Below are 21400 nucleotides of genomic sequence, written 5' to 3'. Positions count from 1 at the left end.
GGCTAAGAATTCTTAGTTCCTTAGGAGGAGAATTATACATTATGCGAGTTATACATATAGACTGTTTATCATAGCTAAGTTTGTTTCACACTGAAATAATTCTGTGGATTAAAACTGTCCTGAAAATACACATATATTTTTTTAAATATTTGGTTTAAAAAATGTTTGTAGACATCTGAAGAAAAAGCCAAATCATTATCATTAAATATTTAAGCAGAGCAGTTTTTCATTGACTTTTTCAGGTTACATTGCTCCATGGAGTGGCAGGTTTTATTCACTGTGGGACACTGGGTAAGTAGGGATCAAGGACTTATGCATTAGATACCCTGTTGAAATATAAAACAAACGCCTCAATCCACTATACGCAAATAAAGGCTCATGAAATGAATTTTCTACAAAGTATGTGGCAGTCATGATAGTGTGCCCAATGTAGTTCCAAAGATTGACGTTTTGCTGAGTATTTCCCTTCTTGACAATTGAGAGGGTGTTCTTCAACATGTTCCCCTCTTTTAGATGATTGTAGATGGCTGACAATGATTTTAGAACTATCAAGATTCTTTCTTCCCTTTTTAACAAACCAAAAAATTCTGCAGCTGAAATTTGTGAGATGAGTTTGCAACATATGGTGGTATTAAGAATGTTCCATTAATATTTGCAGACAGATTTTTTAAAAAACGGAACACCTTTAAGTTACACCTGTGCTATATGTACAGATTAAGCAGACTTTGCGGAAAATGTACGTAAATTTTTAATGAGTTCTCTCACCACACACAGGTTTTTGCAGTCACCTGCTTTTCTATATGCATATGTCTGATCTGTGTGAATAATTCTGTTTGTGCATATGTGTGTATTTTAAAATTTTTAAGACTCAGTGCTTGAAAATGTTATATGAAATAATTACAATCACTTAAACCAATGGTAAATCTGAGTAAAACTTGTGAAAAAATATTTTATACACGTTATCCAGGGTTTTCAGAGCCAAAGCAATGGTAATATAACTCTTTCACTCCAGGTGGTGTCAGAATAAATCACAGGCAGCGCAGCACTTCCAACTGTCAAAAGATTGATACAAAGAATCATGGACTTATCTAAAACTACTGTTTTAGATTTGAGCACAAATGTACATGAGCAGTAGATCTAGGGGACATCCCAAATAATTACCTAAAATATGAGATGTTATCGTGTAATCAACATTAGATCAGGGATGACTGGTTGCTTCCCTGCCAGGGAGAATGTCAGGAAGACATCTCTTAGGGTAGCTTTAGAGAACTGTTCTAAGTTCACTCTATTATCAAGTCTTTTTATAACTGATTTTTGGAAAACACCATACTTAAAGCAGGGTGGGGAATCTTTTTTTGGTTGGGGATCACTGACTCAGAAAAATCAGTCAGGGACCACACACAAGTGAGAAGCAAGGAAAAAAAAACAAAAACCTCCAAACAAACCAAAACTCATTGACCTCCTTCCCAGCAACCTCAGGGCTTTCCCTGTGAGTGGGGTGAGGCGGTAATTGTGGTCCAGCCCCTGTGGTGTAGGGTTAGGCAACAAGGCTCAAAGACTGGCCCCAGAGCTGGATTGTGTCCACCAGCTCATCCCACCACAGGCTGAATCCCCAAGCCTCGCTAAGGGGCGGGGCTGGCCTTATCCATACACAGTGGTGAAGGGCACCACTGGGTCTTAGTGTCTGCCCATCCCCCCTCTTCCTATTCCTGTTCTGTGGCTCTGCTTTCTTCAGAAAGGATCTAGTTAACTTGAAAGTGAAAAAGTGTGCCAGATCTCTTAGCAGCAGAACACGGAACCTGTGAAAGAGCCAGTTAAGTGGTAATGAAGCCATTTAACAGGTATATACTATCAGTTTTTGAATTGGCTGTGTTAATCTAAAATACTTTAGTTTAAAATTTGCTTTAAAAATGTGTTGTGATAATCTTCAGCATTTCTAAAAAATTGTCACTCCCCAACCCTCTGGCTGCCTTTGGGCATAGGGGCACCAGTTTAATAGCACTGCATGGCACCCCCTAAATCCTAAGGATGTTCCTTCCATAAGGTGGATTCAAGTAAGCTGGAAATGGATTGGACCTGCAAGCCATAGGTTCCCTACATCTGGCTTATAATGACCCCTGCTGGGTCACTGTTCAATCAACTACTTACCAGCAAAACATTCCCGTCTTAGCCATAATAAGCTTCTATACCAGGGTGTCCAACAGGCGGCCCACAGACCAGAATCCAGCCCACAGAGCCAGCTACCGTGACAGCACCAGCTTGATCAGGGCCAGCTGCCATGGTAGGACCCATTTCCCCAGGGCTGGCTGTCACAGATCCACAGCAGCTGGGGTAGGGAGCCACTGCTGGCCCCAGTGGCAGAGCTCCAGCAGCTGCAGTACAGAGCCAATGGCAGAGCCCCAGCTGCTGGAGCACCAAGCCACCTCTGGCCCTGTGGGGATGAGCCCCAGCTGGGGCACTGGGCCAGCAGCAGAGCGGTTTGGGACTGCTAGGGGGGTTAAGCCTGGGGGTGGGCAGTGTACAGTTTGGGACTGCAGGGGGGTATAAGGTTGAGGGCAGTTTGGGGCTGAGGTGGCTTAAGCCTGCAGGCGTGGCTTGGGGCTATTTTCTTTTGGGCTCCCCAGAACACACACACAATTGCTGTGTGGCCCCTGATGAGGGAAAAGGTTGGGCACCCTTATTCTATATTAAATTTAAGGCCTCCATCCACCTATTTTCTTTATCTCATAATTTGACAACTCTCATCCCCCGCCCCCATTCCAATTAGCAGAGTGCAAGCCTGCCTGCTGTACTTGACTGTGCTTCCAAAAGCCCTGCTTGTCCAAATTAACCCTTAATTATTGGTGACCTATTTTATTAATCATGGTGGGTGTATGCACTCAATCTGATTGCAGTTGGCATGATCAGATTCTGAGGTTACACTCCTCAGTTATAGGATAACATACACACTACATACTTACTCTCACATGGGCCTCTGTAGAACAAAGGCTTTACGTTCTGAGGTGTTGCAGGGTGGAGCACAATAGCTCAAGCTACCAGCAACGTGGGCTCTTCCACAATCATAACTTGTGCCACATTTTAACTGCTGTACTCTGACTCAGTGCTCAGCAACATTTATCACCTCGTGGCACACTTCAACACTCCTTATAATTTCACGGCACCCCCAGATTCCCCCTCTAACCCAGTGCTCCTCCCCTCCTCCAGAACCAGGCACCCCCAGCTTCCCCCCGACTCTTAACTCGGTGTCAGTGACTCATCAAAGCGGCTGCCGCTACAGTCACCCCAAAGCCTCAGCCACACACTTCTCCCACCAAGCAGTGGGGCGTATGCACAGAGCAGTGGACAGCCCTCCTGGCTGTCACCTCTGAAGCACACAAAGTGCCGCTTCACAGCACGCCAGTGTTCCATGGCACACAGGTTGCGGAGCACTGAGTCTATTGAATTTATGCCCTTGGTACAGCTAGAACAGTCTATTGAATTTATGCCCTTGGTACAGCTAGAACATAGACTCAAGCATATATAAAGAACAGTCGTGCTTTCTTTGGTGCCCTCAAATGAAGCAAGCTGTATAGCGTCAAGCTGACAACGGGAAGACATGTCCACATTTGAAAACTATACTGTTCAGACACACTAACACAATATTAAACACGACTTATCTTTGTAGACAGACTTTTCAGCATCATGTCATCTGGTAGGGAGTTTTGTCGACAAAACTAGCGTTTTGTCAACAAAACCCATGGAGTGTCCACATGCCCAAGGTGTTGTGTTGACAGTAAATCAACAGAGCGCAGCGCTTCTCTTGACAGTGTTCTGCCACTCCCCCATGAGTCAGAACACCTCTGTCGACAGTTGCTGTCAACAGAGAGCTGATCTGGACATTCCGGGGTGTCCTCTGTTGACAGACAGGGCTTCCAGAACACTGGGAATCCCTGTCTGCTGTGCTTCCGGCTGGCTGTTCTGTCGATAGAGTAACCCGCCATTCTGGCTGCTCTCTGTCGACAGAAGTGTAACATTTCTGTCGACATTGCTCTATTGTAGACATAGTCGTAGTGTTTAACACTAGCGTGGACCACAATTACCAGATGTAATATTAAATGCAATTTTACCTAATCTGCACTGAATATTTATCATATGTAATTTCTAAATGTAGACAAGGCCAGAGCTTCAGTGCCCAAATGGGTGTAGGGCCCCAGCAACTACATGGCTTATTTGTGTAAAGGCTAATATTGGTTGCTAACATAACTTAAGGCACTGGGAAAACGGGAAGGGGAGATCTCTGAAACCATCAGTATCAAGGATTTGAGGGGACATGCAGCAAGTCAATCAATTGGTCAGTTGAATTATGAATTTCCAAGACTAAATATAACTTCTTCAGCAGCATGAGTTTGTGATTCTCTTGAATTTAATTTAGCAGTTAGCCAGAGGACAGAACAAAACATTTTATACCACAGAAATACTCCTTAGTATTGGGCACATAATTGTTTTTAACCCTAAGCTGTCTCTCTCCTGTATATAATAAGATAGAGAACCATTATGTGTTGAAAGGGTACCTCAAATTTCTTCTGAATAAAGTCTTAATATTTTAAATTAAAACACTTACATTTATACTTGCTTTAAAATTCTTATTTATGCAATTTTGACAACTTCATCATTTCAAAATAAATTGAACTGAATTTTTTTTTAAACAAGGTATGCGAAAATTCACATCCCGATCATTGCTTCTGTGTCTGAGCATCAGCCTACAACATGGGTTTCCTTCTTTTTTGATCTGCATATTCTCGTGTGTACTTTCCCAGCAGGGCTGTGGTTTTGTATCAAAAACATCAATGATGAAAGAGTCTTTGGTAAGAAGATACTCAAAAATTATTTTCTAGAGTCTTGTCTTCATTGAAGTTCTGCTTCATTTGGTGTGCTTTGAATCCCATAATAAAGCTGGTATGCATTTTGCATTAGAAGAAATTTTAAAAAATGATGGCTAAAGGCAGTTGCGAAGTTTCCTATTAAGTTATTTTGAACACAGTTTATAGCAATTTGATTTACTGGAGACCATAAAATGTTTTCCAAGAGGGCAGTACGTTCTTAATACGGTACTATGTACCTGCCAAAACCTGGGCTTTCAGGACCCTTTACTGCTGTTGCAGCTTTGATCCAACATAGAAGGGGCCAAAGTATGGGGTGGGGAACCTCACTTTTTAGCTAATACTTAATTCATGTAATTAGTGAATCTCAATCTTTCCAAACTAAACTAGTGAAGTTCTCGAATAATTTCCCTTGTAGATCTCCTTTTCCATAAACAATGAAGTGTTAATATTTATGACGTGCATAATGACAGGTTTTTTGTGAAAAGTGCTCTTGCTGTTGTAAAAGTATTCTATGATGATAACTGTGTTGGGATGGGAGTTGGGATTTATATTATATCAGTGCTGGCAAAACAATGTTGAAGTGGTTTGGTGATATTTGCTTCAAATTAGGGGGTATTAGCTGTATTTCTGAGGCCAATTTAATGACCTAATGATTTCTTCTGAGGATAGCTGATAGTTATTTTATGAATATCATTAGTGGACTTTTGTCTCTGCAGTCGCTCTGTATGCAATCAGTGCTGTTTACTTTGCTGGTGTGATGGTTCGTCTGATGTTGACTTTGACTCCAGTAGTCTGTATGCTGTCAGCAATTGCTTTCTCCAATGTGTTTGAGCACTACTTGGGTGATGATATGAAGAGGGAAAATCCACCAGTAGAAGACAGCAGCGATGAGGATGACAAAAGAAACCCAGGCAACCTGTATGACAAGGTGAGCAATGGAGATTGAGGCATTAATGATGCATCTATTATATGATGCTCTATTATAGTAAGCATTACAGATCTTTCATTGGTCCTCTTCAGAAGGGGCATTATCATCTGAGGTGGGCAGCTTTGATAGGCTTCATTTCTTCCTCAAGGATTGTTGCAGTCTAATAAGGCATTATGAAATGAATACAGGCCCTTGCAGGACTGCTGATTCTTGGGTAAGAAGTCCTGTACATGTGTGAAGTATTCTTATTAATTTAAGATACTCTGAATGCTTTTTACTGGATTTCAGTCTGTTTTCAGTTTCATGTACTTTTAACTCTGATACCTGGCAAAGTACCGAGAGATTTGGACTTAACAAATACACTGACATCAGTCTTAACAGTTTGATAAAACTATAAACTTGTGCTGGGAGGCACAGCACTGGAAAAAGCAGAAGGCTGCTGACTGGGTCTCTTGCAGCAGAAGGGTCTTCTAAAAGAGTGGTTTCCTTTTGGAAGCAAGATCTCTCTAGAATATGCAAATGAGGCACCCGATATTTTAATCTGCACCTCATTTACATCTTCTACTTTGCTCATCACTAGTACTCCAATGAAAAAGAAAAAAAAATGGAAAAACAGAATTTAGGGTTTATATAGTGGGGGGATAGGGAGGAATAAAGAGGGTTACTTGTCACTAGTAGCAGAGCGAGTAAACGAAGCAAAGTAGGTAGGATGTGTCCCATTCATGTGAATTTCAGAGGTGGGGAAATTGCCCTTGTAATGCATGAGATAGTTAAGATCTCTGTTCAGGCCCTGGTTATACATGTCAGATTTGTAAATGAATTCCATTTCAGATGTCTTCCTCTGTAATCTTGCAGTAAAATTCTTTTGTAGAAGAATGGCTACTTTAAAATCCATTATTGAATGTCCAGGGAGGTTAGTGTTCTTCTCTAGATTTATGTGCATTCTAATTCCTGATGTCAGATTTATGTCCATTCATCCTTTGGTGCAGAGACAGTTCGGTTTGTCCAATGTACGTGGCAGAGAGGCCTTGCTGGCCCATGATGGCATATATCACATTAGTGGATGTGCAGATATGTAAGCCCCTGAGGGCATGGCTGATGTGGTTAGGTCCTGTGATGGTGTCCCTTGTATAGATATGTGGACAGAGTTGACAATGGGACTTGTTGCAGGGGTAGGTTCCTGGTTTAGCATTTCTGTAGGCGATGTGTGGTTGCTGGTGAGTAGTATCTTGAGGTTGGGTAGCTTTCTGTAGGAGAGAACTGGCCTGTCACCCAAGGTCTGTGAGAGCAAGGGAGTGTATTCTAGCATAGGTTGTAGGTTGTCCTTGATGCACTGGGGGCAATTGAAACTGGGGACTATACCTGATGACACGTCGTATTCTGTTGTTTTCCTTATTGGGCCTATCATGAAGTAGGTGACTTCTGGGTACTCATCTGGCCCTGTCAGTTTGTTTCTTTACTTCCCCAGGTGGGTAATTACATTTTAAGAATGCTTGATAAAGCTCTTGTCTCTATTGGTGGGATTGGAGCAGATACAGTTGTGTCTTACGGCTTGGCTATAGACAATGGGTTGTGTGGATGTGTCCTGGATGGAAACTGGAGGCATGTAGGTAAGCATAATTGTCAGTTTCCGGTATAGAGTGGTGTTTGTGTGACCATCGTTGATTTGTACTGTAGGGTCCAGGAAGTGGATCTCTTCAGTGGTTGGGTCCAGGCTGAGGTTGATGGTGGATTGAAAATGGTTGAAATCATTGTGGAACTTTTCAAGAGTCTCCAAACCATAGGTCCATATTATGAATATGTCATCAGTGTGGAGTAAGTAGAGAAGGGGTTCTAGGGGAGAGGAGCTGAGGAAATGTTATTGTAGGTCAGCCATAAAAATGTTGGAATACAGTGGGGCCATGAAGGTGCATATAGTAAAGCTGCTGGCTTGAACGTATAAGTTGTCCCCAGAGTGAGAGTGACTCTGTAGTTAAGGTTGCTCTTCTAATCTCCTACTGCTCAGTCTGTTTCCTCACAGGAGTTATTTACCTGGAACAAACTTCAAAAATACATAAATTTCCTGTGTATTCTAACACAGGAGACTTGGTTATCTTACTTTTACTTTTTTTTCCTGGCAGCAGATCTACCCACTTCTTTACTTTACCCCATCCCAAAAAGTATCTAGGTGTCTTCTTTCCTTTTTTTCCCACATCTAAAACAAACCAGAACACACCAGAGAGGTTCCTGTTTTTCTGAGGCATAGTTCAGAAACCCATGCTATTAACTGCAAGGAATATCTTCTACTACCCTTACCAATGGCAGACAATTGTATTTTGTAGCTCTTCTCAGTTATAGAGGGCCTGTTTTCACCTCTTTGCCCTATACTCAACTGTCACCTCAGCAAAGTTCTAACTTATTTATCTGATGTGAGCATTTTATGCTATTAAGCAAGATTTTAGATGACAAATCCATTTTTAGATGGCACTGAATGTAAAAATCTCCTTTTACATATTCAGGTTCGGAGAACATCATTGATCTTTTTATTTACATGAAATTGTGAGTTGGCAGGTAGAGAAAGTGATCTGGTCCATTGCCAACTTTATATCTAAGCTATTATAACAGTTTATTTCTATTAATTTAGGCGGGTAAAGTGAGGAAACATGTATCTGAACAGGAGAAAACAGAAGAAGGACTGGGCCCCAACATTAAGAGTATTGTTACTATGCTGATGCTGATGTTACTGATGATGTTTGCTGTCCACTGTACTTGGGTAACTAGCAATGCATACTCCAGCCCTAGTGTTGTCCTGGCCTCATACAATCATGATGGGTAAGAAAATACTCCATATTTGAAAGCAATTTTTTAAAGATACATTTTTAAAGAGAAAAGTTGATGGGCTCTTGGGACTGGTATCTTGAGTTATTTTGTCTTCACGGTCTGCTTCCCTTATTCTAATTCTGTAATCTCAGATGTGACTTAAATGTTTAATTTCTAGTCCCCCAGCCCCCAAAAAACTGTGGTAAACTATTTTTGTGTACTCGGGGGTAAAAACATTAAAGTACTGTGTTTTTAATTTAAAAACGATTTGTAAGATAAGTTGTGTTTACAGATAATGTAAACAATGCACATAGTTCATCCAAGTGTGTAAATGCTGAACTTAAATATGCTATTCAAAATACAGTTTTGTCACCCCTTCAGAAGTTTTGTTTTCTGATTAGCCAGCTGTTGTCTGGTTAATTAATCTGAGTGCTTGTCTTCAGCAAACTTGCTTCAGAAATATTGTCTGTGCGTGCAGATAGATTCAAAATGACACACAAGATCTCCACAAAGCAGTGGTCACCTAGTTGTTAAATTGTTGCTCATGTTAATTTGACTCTAGGCTAAACTGATGTTTCTTTTTCAGCACTCGGAACATCCTGGATGATTTCAGAGAAGCATACTATTGGCTACGACAAAATACAGATGAACATGCCAGAGTAATGTCTTGGTGGGACTATGGCTATCAGATAGCAGGAATGGCCAATCGTACTACTTTAGTTGATAACAATACCTGGAACAACAGCCACATAGCCCTGGTAAGAAAGGTGGTTTTATAGTCTGAGTTAAAAACATCAAAATATCTGACTGACTTTTACTCTAAAAACAATTTGTAAGTTATTTATGTATAGTGTACTTTTAAGATAATTGCTATAGAATAGGAGAAGGAAGAGACCAAAAAAAAATTTGGCATACGTTACAACCCCAGTGTGAAAGATTGCTTTCTAAATTAAATAATTTAGATTAATAATTAGATTATTAAATAATAATTTAAATTAAATAATTAGAATGTTTTAATATAAATTTTCTGTGTCTCAGGTGAGCAGAATTCTTAAACCCTGTGATTACAGGTGGAAAGGGTAGTACTGTTTATACTTAAGGTTGCCTGACATTTCCCATTATAAGATCTTATTTTCACTTTTAACTGTTTTGGGCTCAGATTTTCCAACTCAGATGTCATGCATTATGATACAATCTTTAAATTATCACATGCTGGTTTTCCCCATTGGACCCCTGCTTCACTGACTATACAGCATATGGACAAATAAGAGTATGTATCAGGATTATGTAGTAAAGGAGGCTGAGGCAGTAATCCAAGAGACATTTATTGCAGTAGTTGGTATGGAGTGAATGAGGCATGGGATTGCAGGAAAAGGAAGAATAACTTTATGATTATGGAAGTTTCCTGCTACTGTAGAGAATGTGGAGTCTATCCTTGTATGTACCATGTGGATTCTATCCTTGTGTCTACCATGTAGCGCCCATGTGATGCAAGAAATGTCACTGAATAAAAATGTTCATAGTTGACAACTAATTACATGTTCCTCATTTTCTGGATGTCCAGTGTGAGACACATGGGACCAGACTGGCAATCCTTTTCAAAGTCACTACCACAATCTTCCTTTCTGTAGGTGTGGCCTGCATTCCTTGTTCTTGGGTATCTGTTTTGCCCTTAACTGTATTAAAACACATTTTACTAAGCAATCTATATCACTTCATATGACTGTTTATGCCGTTAGCATTCTTTACCAGTCTGATAGTCCTTGTCATTCACAAATTTTATCAGCAGTAAGTTTATATTTACTACAGATAGTTGATTAAAATGTTTACTAGCATCAGACCTAATATCAATTTCTGTGAGGAAGATGGAAACATCCACACTATATGGTTCCCCATTGATGACTGTTCTTGAGTTCCAAAAGGTTAGACAGTTCTTAATCTGTTACACTCATTTTTGGCTGTAATCATTCTGTGCCTCAGTTTCCTCCTGTAAAATGGAGATAATACTGCCCAGTTTCACAAGGGTGTTGTGAAGACAAACTCACTTTTTGTGAAGAAATCAGATATGATGGTGAGAGCACTATAGAAATGGCTATATGGAAATTAATCATTTTGTATTCAGTACAGAGTTTGAACACTTGTGGAGAGAGGGAGAAGGCTTGGGTCCACAGAGTAGATAACTGACCATTAACTGAACAAGGGGTAGTGTGTGACTATGTAATTAAAGATTGTATCATAATGTATAGGCATCTGGAAGCCAAAGTAATGTGTGGTCACCTTAATTCTGGCATTTCCTGACTTTTAAGTGATTGACTTTACAATCATAACATTCTCTAAATTTTAACATAAGGAATTTGCCCGTAGAACAGTTACTGGGTCTACACTTGCATTCCTCTTTTGAAAGAGGTAGGCAAATGAGGTACATCAAAAATGCACATGAGGTACAAATGTGCGTATCTGCCACCTCATTTGCATATTATTTTGAAATAGCTTATTTTGAAAGAAGAAAACCAGTGTAGAGACTGCTCTTTCGAAAGTAAACCCACCTTCAAAAGAATCCTTCCCATTTAAAAAAAAGGGGGGTGGGGAGAAGGATTCTTTGCAAGATAGGGTTTACTTTGGAAAGAGCAGTGTCTGTACTGGTTTTCTTCTTTTGAAAGAAGCTATTTTGAAACAATATGCAAATTTAGTTGTCAGATATGCAAGTTTGTGCCTCATTTGCATGCCTCTTTTGAAAGAGGCCTGCAAGTGTAGAGATAGCCATAATGTCTATTATAGAGATGTATTGCTATACTTTACATTTAGGAAGCTCAGCAGTAAATTGAAGTGGTGTGGGTGTTGACCTCGTAAGTGAATCTTCTGTATATCTCCATCCTGTTTTTCTAAATTTGCTGGAAAATAACTTATGTGAGACTCTGGCTCTGTTTTAATAAACTTTATTTTCTCCCCCATATTTTATCTTTTGTCTAAAATCTTATCTGTAGTGTTTTATCTTTAAGAGCTTGCTTTTATGATTTTTTTTAAACCTAAACAGCTCCACCTTGTAAATCTAATGGTGGCGAATGGAAAACAGGGAGAAACGCATACACGCACACTTTCTCTCCTGCAACATTTGCCTTTTGACGATTTGAACATGTTGACTACGTTGAAAGTGAACATGGGAAATTAAGTTGTGTGTTAACTTAAAAATCAAGAGAATTTTTACCACAGCTCATTTTAAATTGTTTTATATTGTGCACTGGACCATCCTGCCAAACAGCATCTCCTTTTTCTGTTGGCAGTTCAACTGTAGCTTGAAGAATCATTAGGTGAGCAAAAAAATGTGTATAATAACTGTCCTATATATTGTAAAGCTTGACCTAGCTGGCACTGATTTTTCCTGTGAAGAATAAAATATTTTTATGGGGATTGGATTCTTCCTTTGGCAAATAAATGGAAGAGTAGTGAGTTTTCCGTATATGCAATGATATGAACAAGGCCTGTGAATGCTAAATACATGTTATGGATGAGAAATCCAGCTTGTTGTGAAGTGGTGTAGTACCATGGACTTCAGTAGAGCTACAGCTATTTACATCACATGAGGACTGGTCTTCAAGGTTGCTGGTAAGTAATTGTGCAGATACTAAGATATTTGTGCCTATAATATTACAGGTAGGAAAGGCAATGTCATCAAATGAGACAGCAGCATATGAAATCATGAGGAGTCTGGATGTGGATTATGTTTTAATTATTTTTGGTGGTGTGATTGGCTACTCTGGTGATGATATCAACAAGTTCTTGTGGATGGTGAGAATAGCAGAGGGAGAACATCCGAAAGATATCAGGGTAAGTAGAAATATGAACAACAAATCTAAGAATGTTCCCTGCTAGATAATAGTATTTTTGGGACCATTTTTATGGTAAAGTCTCATCTTGAATCCCATCATTAACTAAAATGTCACTCTTCTGGTGTGACTGTACCACAAGGGGGGAAATCTATATATTTTACTTTTTATTGGGTTCTTTTACATTTGGATGACAATGAGTTATAGTCCAGTGTCTTTTAGTATATGTGCTCTTGAAAGAGTCAGTCATTTTTAAAACTTCACATGTTTTAGCATGATTAAGCTATTGGTCTAAAGACCATTACTGAAAGCACAAGATATCTACTGTAATAGCCTGTGTGGGCTACATTGTGACCATTTAGCTTTAAACTGAATGGCCAAAGGGATGTTCTGAAAGTTTTAAAATAGATACTATTAGGGAGCTGGTGTTTCCATATTGATGCTACAGTTCCAAGAAATGAATTTCTATTACCACAGACTAATAAAAGTGTAAAGGAATATTACTTTTACTGTAGCTTATAGAATAACCACATTTGCTAAATCAAGATTCAAGCTCTGCAGTGCTTGAATACTGCAGGAGTCAAGCACCAGTCTTTGTAGAAAAAGGAAATGCTAAAATGTTGAAAAGTGAGCCAATGTAAGGGAGAAATCTGCTTGGTTAATTAAAATTCACACCTGCATCCAGGGACAGTAAATGCAGGCCTTTGCTTGATGTTTATTATTGTACATAATCAATAATTCCATTTCCTAAATGTTTGAAGTGTTGTATATACAGCATATATAGTTTGTACTTATATCACAAAACTATACACACCTAATTGTTATTCCAGAATAATTATTAGTAGAAATTTTGGTAGATGCTTGATTAAATTATACACCTTATTATGATGAACATATTGGAATATTGGCATTCTCCAAGAACTGTTTATTATGGAAATACTTGCAAAAACAAGAAGCTTACACATCTGCATAAAAGAACTGGGTTGGCAAACACAAGGGGGTGGTAAATTTGTTCAGTAAAACTTATTTACACAACCACCTTGCCTCAAGTTACACAGCTATTATGCTTCTGTTAAAGTGGAGCATTACTTTGTTTAAAATTGGACTTGTATTTGTTTAAAATACAGAAGAGACATCAAATCCCATCAGTTTGGGCCTTGTTGGAAGAGCTAAGACTTCCTTGGTTGTTCGTTTTTTGTTCTTTTCCCCTTTAGGAAAGTGATTACTTCACTCCACAGGGAGAATTTCGTGTAGACAAGGCAGGTTCTCCAACGTTGCTGAATTGCCTCATGTATAAAATGTCCTATTACCGATTTGGAGAAATGCAGGTTAGTGGTATCTGAAACTTTTTCACTTAATTACAAATTGCAAGAATTTTTCAACTCTTGTCAGACATATATAGTTTGCTTGCTCAACAGTCAGCACGAGTCACTCTGTCATTTATCCATCACTTATTAAAACCTCAATAGTGTTTGTCATGGCCTAAGTGCATAGGATCCTGATAGCTCTTTACACTTACTTTAAATCATACTGAAAACATTTTGCGTGTAGAAAAAACTCTTGTTTGTTATTTTTGACACCCTTTACACTGTCTGTTACGGCCATGTGGGGTAGAGAGTTGCAGAATTGCTTTTCAGAACCATATATTTTGATTGGGCTAAAATGAACTTGTACATCAGATGCATGCCTCTGTTGGTTAGTCTCCAGTTTCTACCACTAATGAATACATTTCCCTGGGAGATGAGATCACATCAACTTTGGAAGGAGTTGTTCATCACCAGTATTTATAAAAATCTCAATCTGCCATTTGTTGATTTGCGCTGGGATTTCTTAATTATCCAATATAATACAGAATAGTAATTTGAAGTATAGAATTGAATCACTTCAGATGAAACTTGATTTCATGAGACTGCAAATATATTGAGAAAAGAGGTTGTGCTATTACTAAGATCCCCTTTTATTTAATTTTGAGTTTTGACACAAGGCCAAGAAAACTCTTGTCACCTTGATTTTTTTTAGGTCTAACAGAGGAAATGGTTACATGTGGATCACAGTTCAGTTAGCAACAATGTATTTCATATTTTTTCAAACTGATGTGTAACATTCTTTATAGCTGGATTTTCGGACACCTCCAGGATTTGATCGCACACGCAATGCTGAGATTGGCAACAAGGACATAAAATTTAAACATTTGGAGGAAGCCTTTACATCAGAACACTGGCTTGTAAGAATATACAAAGTGAAAGAACTAGACAACAGAGAGACATTGGACCACAAACCTAGAGTAACCAACATTTTACCAAAACAGAAGTATTTGTCAAAGAAGGTGGGTTCCCAGTGAAGTAACTCAAGAGGCAACATAATATTTTGTTTTTAACAATAAATCACATAGCTGGTAAATTATAAATTTCTGCAAACCTGATCTTTTTATGAATACCTTTCATATTACTCTCCAATATCAGACCTGCCTGCTGGTAATTGTTAACTTACTGTCTACTTAACCTGTGAGCATGTGAAGACAAGGCTTTTTTTTTTTTTTTTTTTTTGGCAGTGCTGCTAAATTGGCAATAGGTTGCATCACTGGCTGTTACAAATCTTAAACAGCTTCATGTAAATTGAAGTATACTCTCCAAAGTACATCAGTCATGTTTCAGTAGCTGGCTCACCAAGTAAAAAGTAATGTGAAGGCTGCTTTCTGACCCTGCTTGTAAATAGTGATGCCTAGAAATTTCAAAATGACATTTTTGTATGAAATAAATTAAATCTGAACTGTTTGATGGAACTTAAGTGTCTGGCTTCTTACTCTTTGAAAACATCTCACTTAAAACGTTCCTTTTTATTAAAAAAACAAAAAAAAAAACACCCCACACATTTCACATTTTGGTCTTTGTGTATTGTGTGTTCATAGTGGAGTGTTTGGGAGGGTAAAAAAGTGAAAGTCCTGTGATTATTTCTTAAAAATGCAGAGGTTTATCTCAGGTAATAGTCGCAAGTCTTGTCAACTGAATGATAGTACTAGTCTTAAATTAGTGTGTAATATATGATTATTAAAGATACATTATGGATAAAGAGTTTGCACATATTTTTACCAATGCCTATAACATGCTTTGTCCACGCACAGTCCAATTAGACTAATTGGATTGGTAGAGAGGATTGTTTTGAACCATTTCACTTGTAATATAATTGGTAACTTGCCTTTAGAGTTGAAATCATAATTAAGGCTAAGGTATTTTGAATTAGCCTTATTGCCAATGGCCCTAGAACCTCTAGGATTTTCAGCTTAAACTTTATTATAAAGTGCCAGTTGCAGTTTGCACTCTGCATAACTGACATTTAAGTTGTAGTTTTGACAGTGTTCTTATCTGACAGCTTCTCATGTCCTCTGTTGATAAATCTGACCATACTTCTGTCAGCTGTATTCCTTTAAGCTCTGAGCAACCCATTCACAGTCAAGCTATGACAGGATAAAGAAGCCCAGTCAGTATTTGAGTGAGATATGTAATTTCTGCATCCTGTGGAAATGACTCCAGTAGGATGGTGGGGCAGCATAATGCTGTGAGTGTCTTTAGATAGAATCTAAAACAGAGACATAAAGGACCTTTTGCAACTACGTAAGCAGTATCTTACTGACTAGCCTCCAACTTGCAAATTTTTCTCTCCGCATAAATCCCTGTAAATTCAACATAGATTTCATACTGTCCTAAACTTTGTGCAGTGACACAGCCATCAGTAGTAGATGAATTTATTTATAAATATGTGTATATATCATATCAGTTGGTAAAATGGAAAGTGCACTCTAAATGTTACAGTCAATATCTCTGCCTTTCAGCTTCTTAATGGGTAAGCTTCTGTTTCCCTTTGAGAGAGGTCTGCAGGGGAGCCCGACAAGCAAATTGCACGTAAAATGGGCAGGAACAGCTGCAGTTTGTATTCTGCCCTTTGGATCAAATTAAATGCGCACTGTTTGTCTTCCCCCATAGAGTTAACTACCTGATATAAATACAGTGAAATTAACTCTTACTATATTGTCCCTTCATTTAAATAAGCCTAACATTTGGAACATCAAATAGTTGAATTAAACTATTCAATAATAGTTGAATTTAACTACTTTCAAATTGTAGTTGAAAACTGTTTAAGTTAAAGTAGCTCTCTTTGCTCAGTTATAGTCATTGTAGGACTCAACTCAGGCTCCATAATTGATTGAGGGGGACAGAAAGGCTAGAACTCTTACTCTGCTCTTAAATGTTCATGTTAATTTATTCTTTGAAAGTATACAGACAGCATCATTTGTTTTAATACAGTACAGAAGTAATATAGGACATAAGTTTGTATATTCTGTTTACACCAAACTGCAATTCTGTGGGTGATACATTGTTATTTAACTGTGTCATCCCCTTCACAATGAAAACTATTACCAATGCTCAGGTCTCTGGAAAGTTTTCATTACCAAGCTTGAGACTAATATTTTTCACTGGTGTGTGTGTCACTTCTGCTTCTTGTGTCCCTAATCAAGCTGAATAGCAACTTTGCTCTTCCTGGCATCACTACAGCTGTGGAGACAGAGTTATGCATGATGGACTTGTGGGTCTTGCAACTAGTGGCTTTTCCTATAACTGTATCAGAGGGAGGATGTTGGGTTTGTCTGGGTTTTATTAAGATAGTACCCTGATGCTAGTCTGCCATGTTTAGCAATCTTAAAATAAAAGGACAACATGAAGTAGTTTAGGTCCACTAGCTAAACTTAACTTAAAAAAAAAAAAAAAAGTCCAAAGATCAAACACTGAAAAGCACAGCATGAAGGTATAAATACTAGAGAATTATAATTAACTAATACAATGTATTTTGTTTTTCTTTTTAGACTACCAAAAGGAAGCGGGGCTACATTAAGAATAAACTAATTTTAAAGAAAGGCAAGAGACCCAACAGGAAGACAGTTTAAATACACTGTTCTGAGTGCTAATACGAAGCAGTTGTCCTTGAGATAACCAGTCTTTGCCTTTAGCTCAAGTCATGTTTCACAACAACATGAGGGTACAGAACCATCATTGGTCCAGATTATTGTACAAAATTTTCAGGCAATGTCTGATTTAAAAAATGTTGGCTTGTTGAGAACAGCTGTTATAGATTTGTAATGTGAAGCAAGACAGACCTGCTGTCCAAGTCTAGCAGCAGATTTTTTTTTTTTTTATTGGTACATATTATCCTTCAAATCTGTTGAGAATTTGGACTGATTGCACCAAAGAACCCTCTAATTTGGTCCTTGGCACATGCATACTTGTCAATTTTTTTAAAGTACTTCAGCTGAATAAGCAATATGTAAACTGGAATGGTGATGTCTCTACAATGCCTAGTTTCTTTCAACATGTTGACTTTTTAAAAACGAGACTATGTTAGATCTTTGTAATTCAGCTATTAGAAAACTCAGAGTACTTTCCCTTCTTGTATTTATTTACATGGGTTTCATTAAACGTACTTTTTCTATTGCTTTAAGGTTTTTTTGTCTGGACTATAAGAGGCAAGCTACATTTTCACAGATAGTTGGACATATTACAGTAATTGGATAATGCAGTTTAAATTGAAGAAGCTGCTTCTGTTTAAAAGACAATTACAGTCTTGCTGCCTTACACAGCACAAGTCTTGTAATAATGTAGATATAAGGGCTAAATTTGCATCCTTCTGAAAATCTAAAGCAACATTAATGAATGCTACTGAGCACCGTAGGAGCTGATGTTTCAGATATAAATTAGTTAAGTGAAATGTTTACACAGTCAAACAAATGGAGCTTTTCTTAAATTAAAAAAGTTGACAAGTATACAAAAATCCCTTTCTGTGGCTGTTAGGAAAGGTAGAGTGTTTATAAACCCTGGCCTGCCTTTTTTTGTGAGGGCAGGTGAGGGTTTCGGGGGAGGGGAGGAGGATTGTGTTTTTTCTCTGCATTTTTATTTGGGGTGCTTTAATCAGTTGATGAAACTTCTACTTTAGTGCTATTTGCTTTCTTTTATATTTTTTAAAAGTGACAATTGTCAAATTAAATGCACTAAAATATAAATGGAGATTGAACATGTTCACTTTCCAGCTATAGGAAACGTTATACAGACTTGAACATTTTCTTTCATTCTTTTAATAAAAAGTGAAAGCGAGGGTTTTTGCTGTTGGTTTTGCTGCCACCGGATGCAAGTCGTTTATGTATAAGCAAATTAAATTTACACCAAAGTCTTGGTGTAAAATGCAGAATAGTATGTACCTTTCATGAAGAAAATGTAAATTTTACAATATTCAGTGAGAATGTTACTGCTGATTTTTTCCCAAGATGTAGAATATTTTTGATTTATAAACTTGTTTTGAGCTTAATGGTTTTTACAGACCAGTACTACAGCTGTAACATTTTCACAAAACTAAAATTTCTGGATTTGACCCTTTGAGATCTCATTTACTTTGTTGCTTTAAAGCTCAATGCAGACCAGTTGTTGACTATAGGGAAAATAAAGTTAATTCAAGTTTTGTGTTAAGATGTCTTGTCATTTTTACTCTTAAAAGGAACTTGAAAAATTGAAGCTTTTCTACTAGTATGTACCAAATTGACTTTCAAGGGGTGCTCAGACTAGGTGAGATTAAAAATGTAGTTTATGGCTTGATCAAATCTATAACAATCCTACATTTTAAAAAGAGGCTTCCAGTAATTTAATCCCTTTAGTGAAATTATACATTTGAGATCACAGTATAACATCACGTAGAATGATAGTGTCTGCATTGAGTTCACTAGAGGATATCAAAGGAAAATTTTGACCATTATGAAACATAAGATGTCTGCTTGATATAAAAATTCTATACTTAGTTTTTGCCTCTGTTAGTGAACTTGGAAAAGCAAACAGGTTACGCTTGGGCCTGCTTGTACAATGCTCTGAAGCCTTTGTTCTCCAAGGGTTGTTCTACATACCTTGGTCACAAACTACTCCAATTCCAGAAGTGCAAAGTTGTTGGTTTGATGGGAGGACTGCCAGAAATGCTATTACTGCTTCAATGGAAAAAAAAAAACCACCAGCAGTCACGTAGCACTCTAAAGACTAACAAAATAATTTGAGGTCATGAGCTTTTGTGGGTGTGTCTCTCCCATGAAAGCTCATCACCTGAAATTATTTTGTTAGTCTTTGGAGTGCTACATGACTGCTGGTTTGTTTTGCTAGAATACAGACTAACACAGCTACTTCTCTGTTACTGCTTCAGTGAAGACATAGCCATCCAAGTTATTTTGATTACTAAGTCTGTGCACAGAATGATCACAAAGAGCCTTCTGAATTGCTATTAAAACATCTTCCTGGAGCAACTCTTATCCTTCCCCACATGTGCTGCCATATTGCCAGAAATTCCACATCCGTTTTCTTAAGAGACACATGGCTCGAGCATTACAATTTGCCATCTGAAAGAAAGAACTGAGATACTATTAAACTTGGAATGTCATGATTCTGTGCCTAAAGACATCCTCTGCGACTAAGCAAATCAGAGTTTGCTTAGATTTAGCCTCATACTGCTAATAGATTGAAAATTAATGAGATGGTCAAATACTATGATCATTAATATTACAGAAATTATAAAAATCTATACTGAGCACCAGCAGCAACTAAGGAAGTGAGCCCTCCAGTAAGTCTGCTTGCTTGAAAATACCATGCTATCAGAATTTTTGCTCTTCATTCCCTAACACTGAAGAGCAGCAGGCTCACTATTAAGGTATGTTTACCCTTGAAGGAAGTGGTACCATAGGTGAATACAAACCTATGGTAACATGTCAGCTACCACCATTTCAACACTACCACATTGCATAGAAATATACTACTTTCTATTCATTTCCTTGAATTTCAATGAAGACCTGTTGATCTGGCTAATTCCAAAGATTAATCACCAAAACATAGGATTGGAAGGTAAAGAGTTATCTGCAGAATTACAGGTTCTCTGAAAACATCACCCTGCAGCTACATGATGGAGCAACAAGAAAATGGTATTGGTAACATGCTTGAGCTGCCTCGGCTAGGGAAGACTTTACCAGCTACTAGTGCAATGGTGGGGTGGTTACACAAACACTTGAAAATCAATTTGATTTATGCCTACTGAAAAAAGAGGGTCCTGACCCATTTCAGCTGTTGGCTCTGAGATAAATGGGGTGGAGGTGGCAGTTGAAGCCATCCTCACATGGGAAAGGCAGACCCTGTTCTTGTCCCCTCTGAAGGCTTGTATCTGCTCTCCAGTACACAGCAGGTCCCCACCACCCATGAGTCAGCAGAGGGCATATGACTGATGGCAAACAAGATTACATCACTACCCTAAACTCCTGCTAGGCATGTTGCAACTGTGACTCTCCCATGTTCAAATCTTTCAATGCTCCACCTGGCTACTGAGTGTCAGATTATCAGCCCTCCAAGGCAATCGCAGTGGTGCACATTTACAGAGGGATGCCAATTGGAATCCCAAAATCACAGGGGACCCTGTATTATAACTGCAGCTAGTGACTGTTGCAGAGGTGGCTCTGTTTAAGGAAGGATCTCAGAGGAATACTAGGAGGCAGGTAGTTGGTACATAGTTAAGAAAGATGCTCTACCCATTTCAAAGCTGCGCTCCCCCCTTCCCCTTTCACTTGCTGCTCTAAAACAGCTGGCTTGTGCTTAAGTTCTTGGCTCACATACCTTAGCCACGGCTCACAGATTGAGCTATAACCGGTTAAATCAGTTTTATTGGAAAGCTACCAAAACTGGAAATGTTCTTAAGTTTTCCCTGGCTTAGTGCACTTCACAACAAACTTGCATTGGAATCAGATGAATCCATTGGCCCATTTGCATCTGCACGTTATCCAGCACCACACTGTCTGGCCCTATCCAAGCAGCTGGAATCAGGAAGAAGGCTTGGAGAACTGATATTGCCTCACAGCACTGAAGTTACTTCAAGAGGTGCTAGCAGAGGGACAAGGCTACATCATCAGACTCTCACAACTCAGCGTC

At 38.5% G+C, this 21400-nt stretch overlaps 1 protein-coding gene across 1 annotated transcript in view; it reads left to right on the top strand.

Annotated features, from left to right (window-relative positions):
* Positions 1 to 18952, top strand: part of STT3B (STT3 oligosaccharyltransferase complex catalytic subunit B) — a 94049-nt gene extending 75097 nt beyond the window's left edge. The window contains exons 8-16 of the mRNA XM_074984397.1: positions 243 to 291; positions 4690 to 4844; positions 5579 to 5790; positions 8414 to 8601; positions 9176 to 9347; positions 12241 to 12414; positions 13628 to 13741; positions 14527 to 14739; positions 17272 to 18952. Of these exons, the coding sequence (XP_074840498.1) occupies positions 243 to 291; positions 4690 to 4844; positions 5579 to 5790; positions 8414 to 8601; positions 9176 to 9347; positions 12241 to 12414; positions 13628 to 13741; positions 14527 to 14739; positions 17272 to 17352 (1358 nt within the window). The 3' untranslated portion in view covers positions 17353 to 18952. The remainder of the gene's footprint in view (positions 1 to 242; positions 292 to 4689; positions 4845 to 5578; positions 5791 to 8413; positions 8602 to 9175; positions 9348 to 12240; positions 12415 to 13627; positions 13742 to 14526; positions 14740 to 17271) is intronic.
* The last annotated feature ends 2448 nt before the right edge of the window (positions 18953 to 21400 follow it).

Source organism: Carettochelys insculpta, chromosome 2 (assembly GCF_033958435.1).
Source record: "Carettochelys insculpta isolate YL-2023 chromosome 2, ASM3395843v1, whole genome shotgun sequence".
Lineage (NCBI taxonomy): Eukaryota > Metazoa > Chordata > Testudines > Carettochelyidae > Carettochelys > Carettochelys insculpta.
Note: the sequence above shows the minus strand (reverse complement) of the source record. Positions and strands in the feature narration are given on the sequence as shown.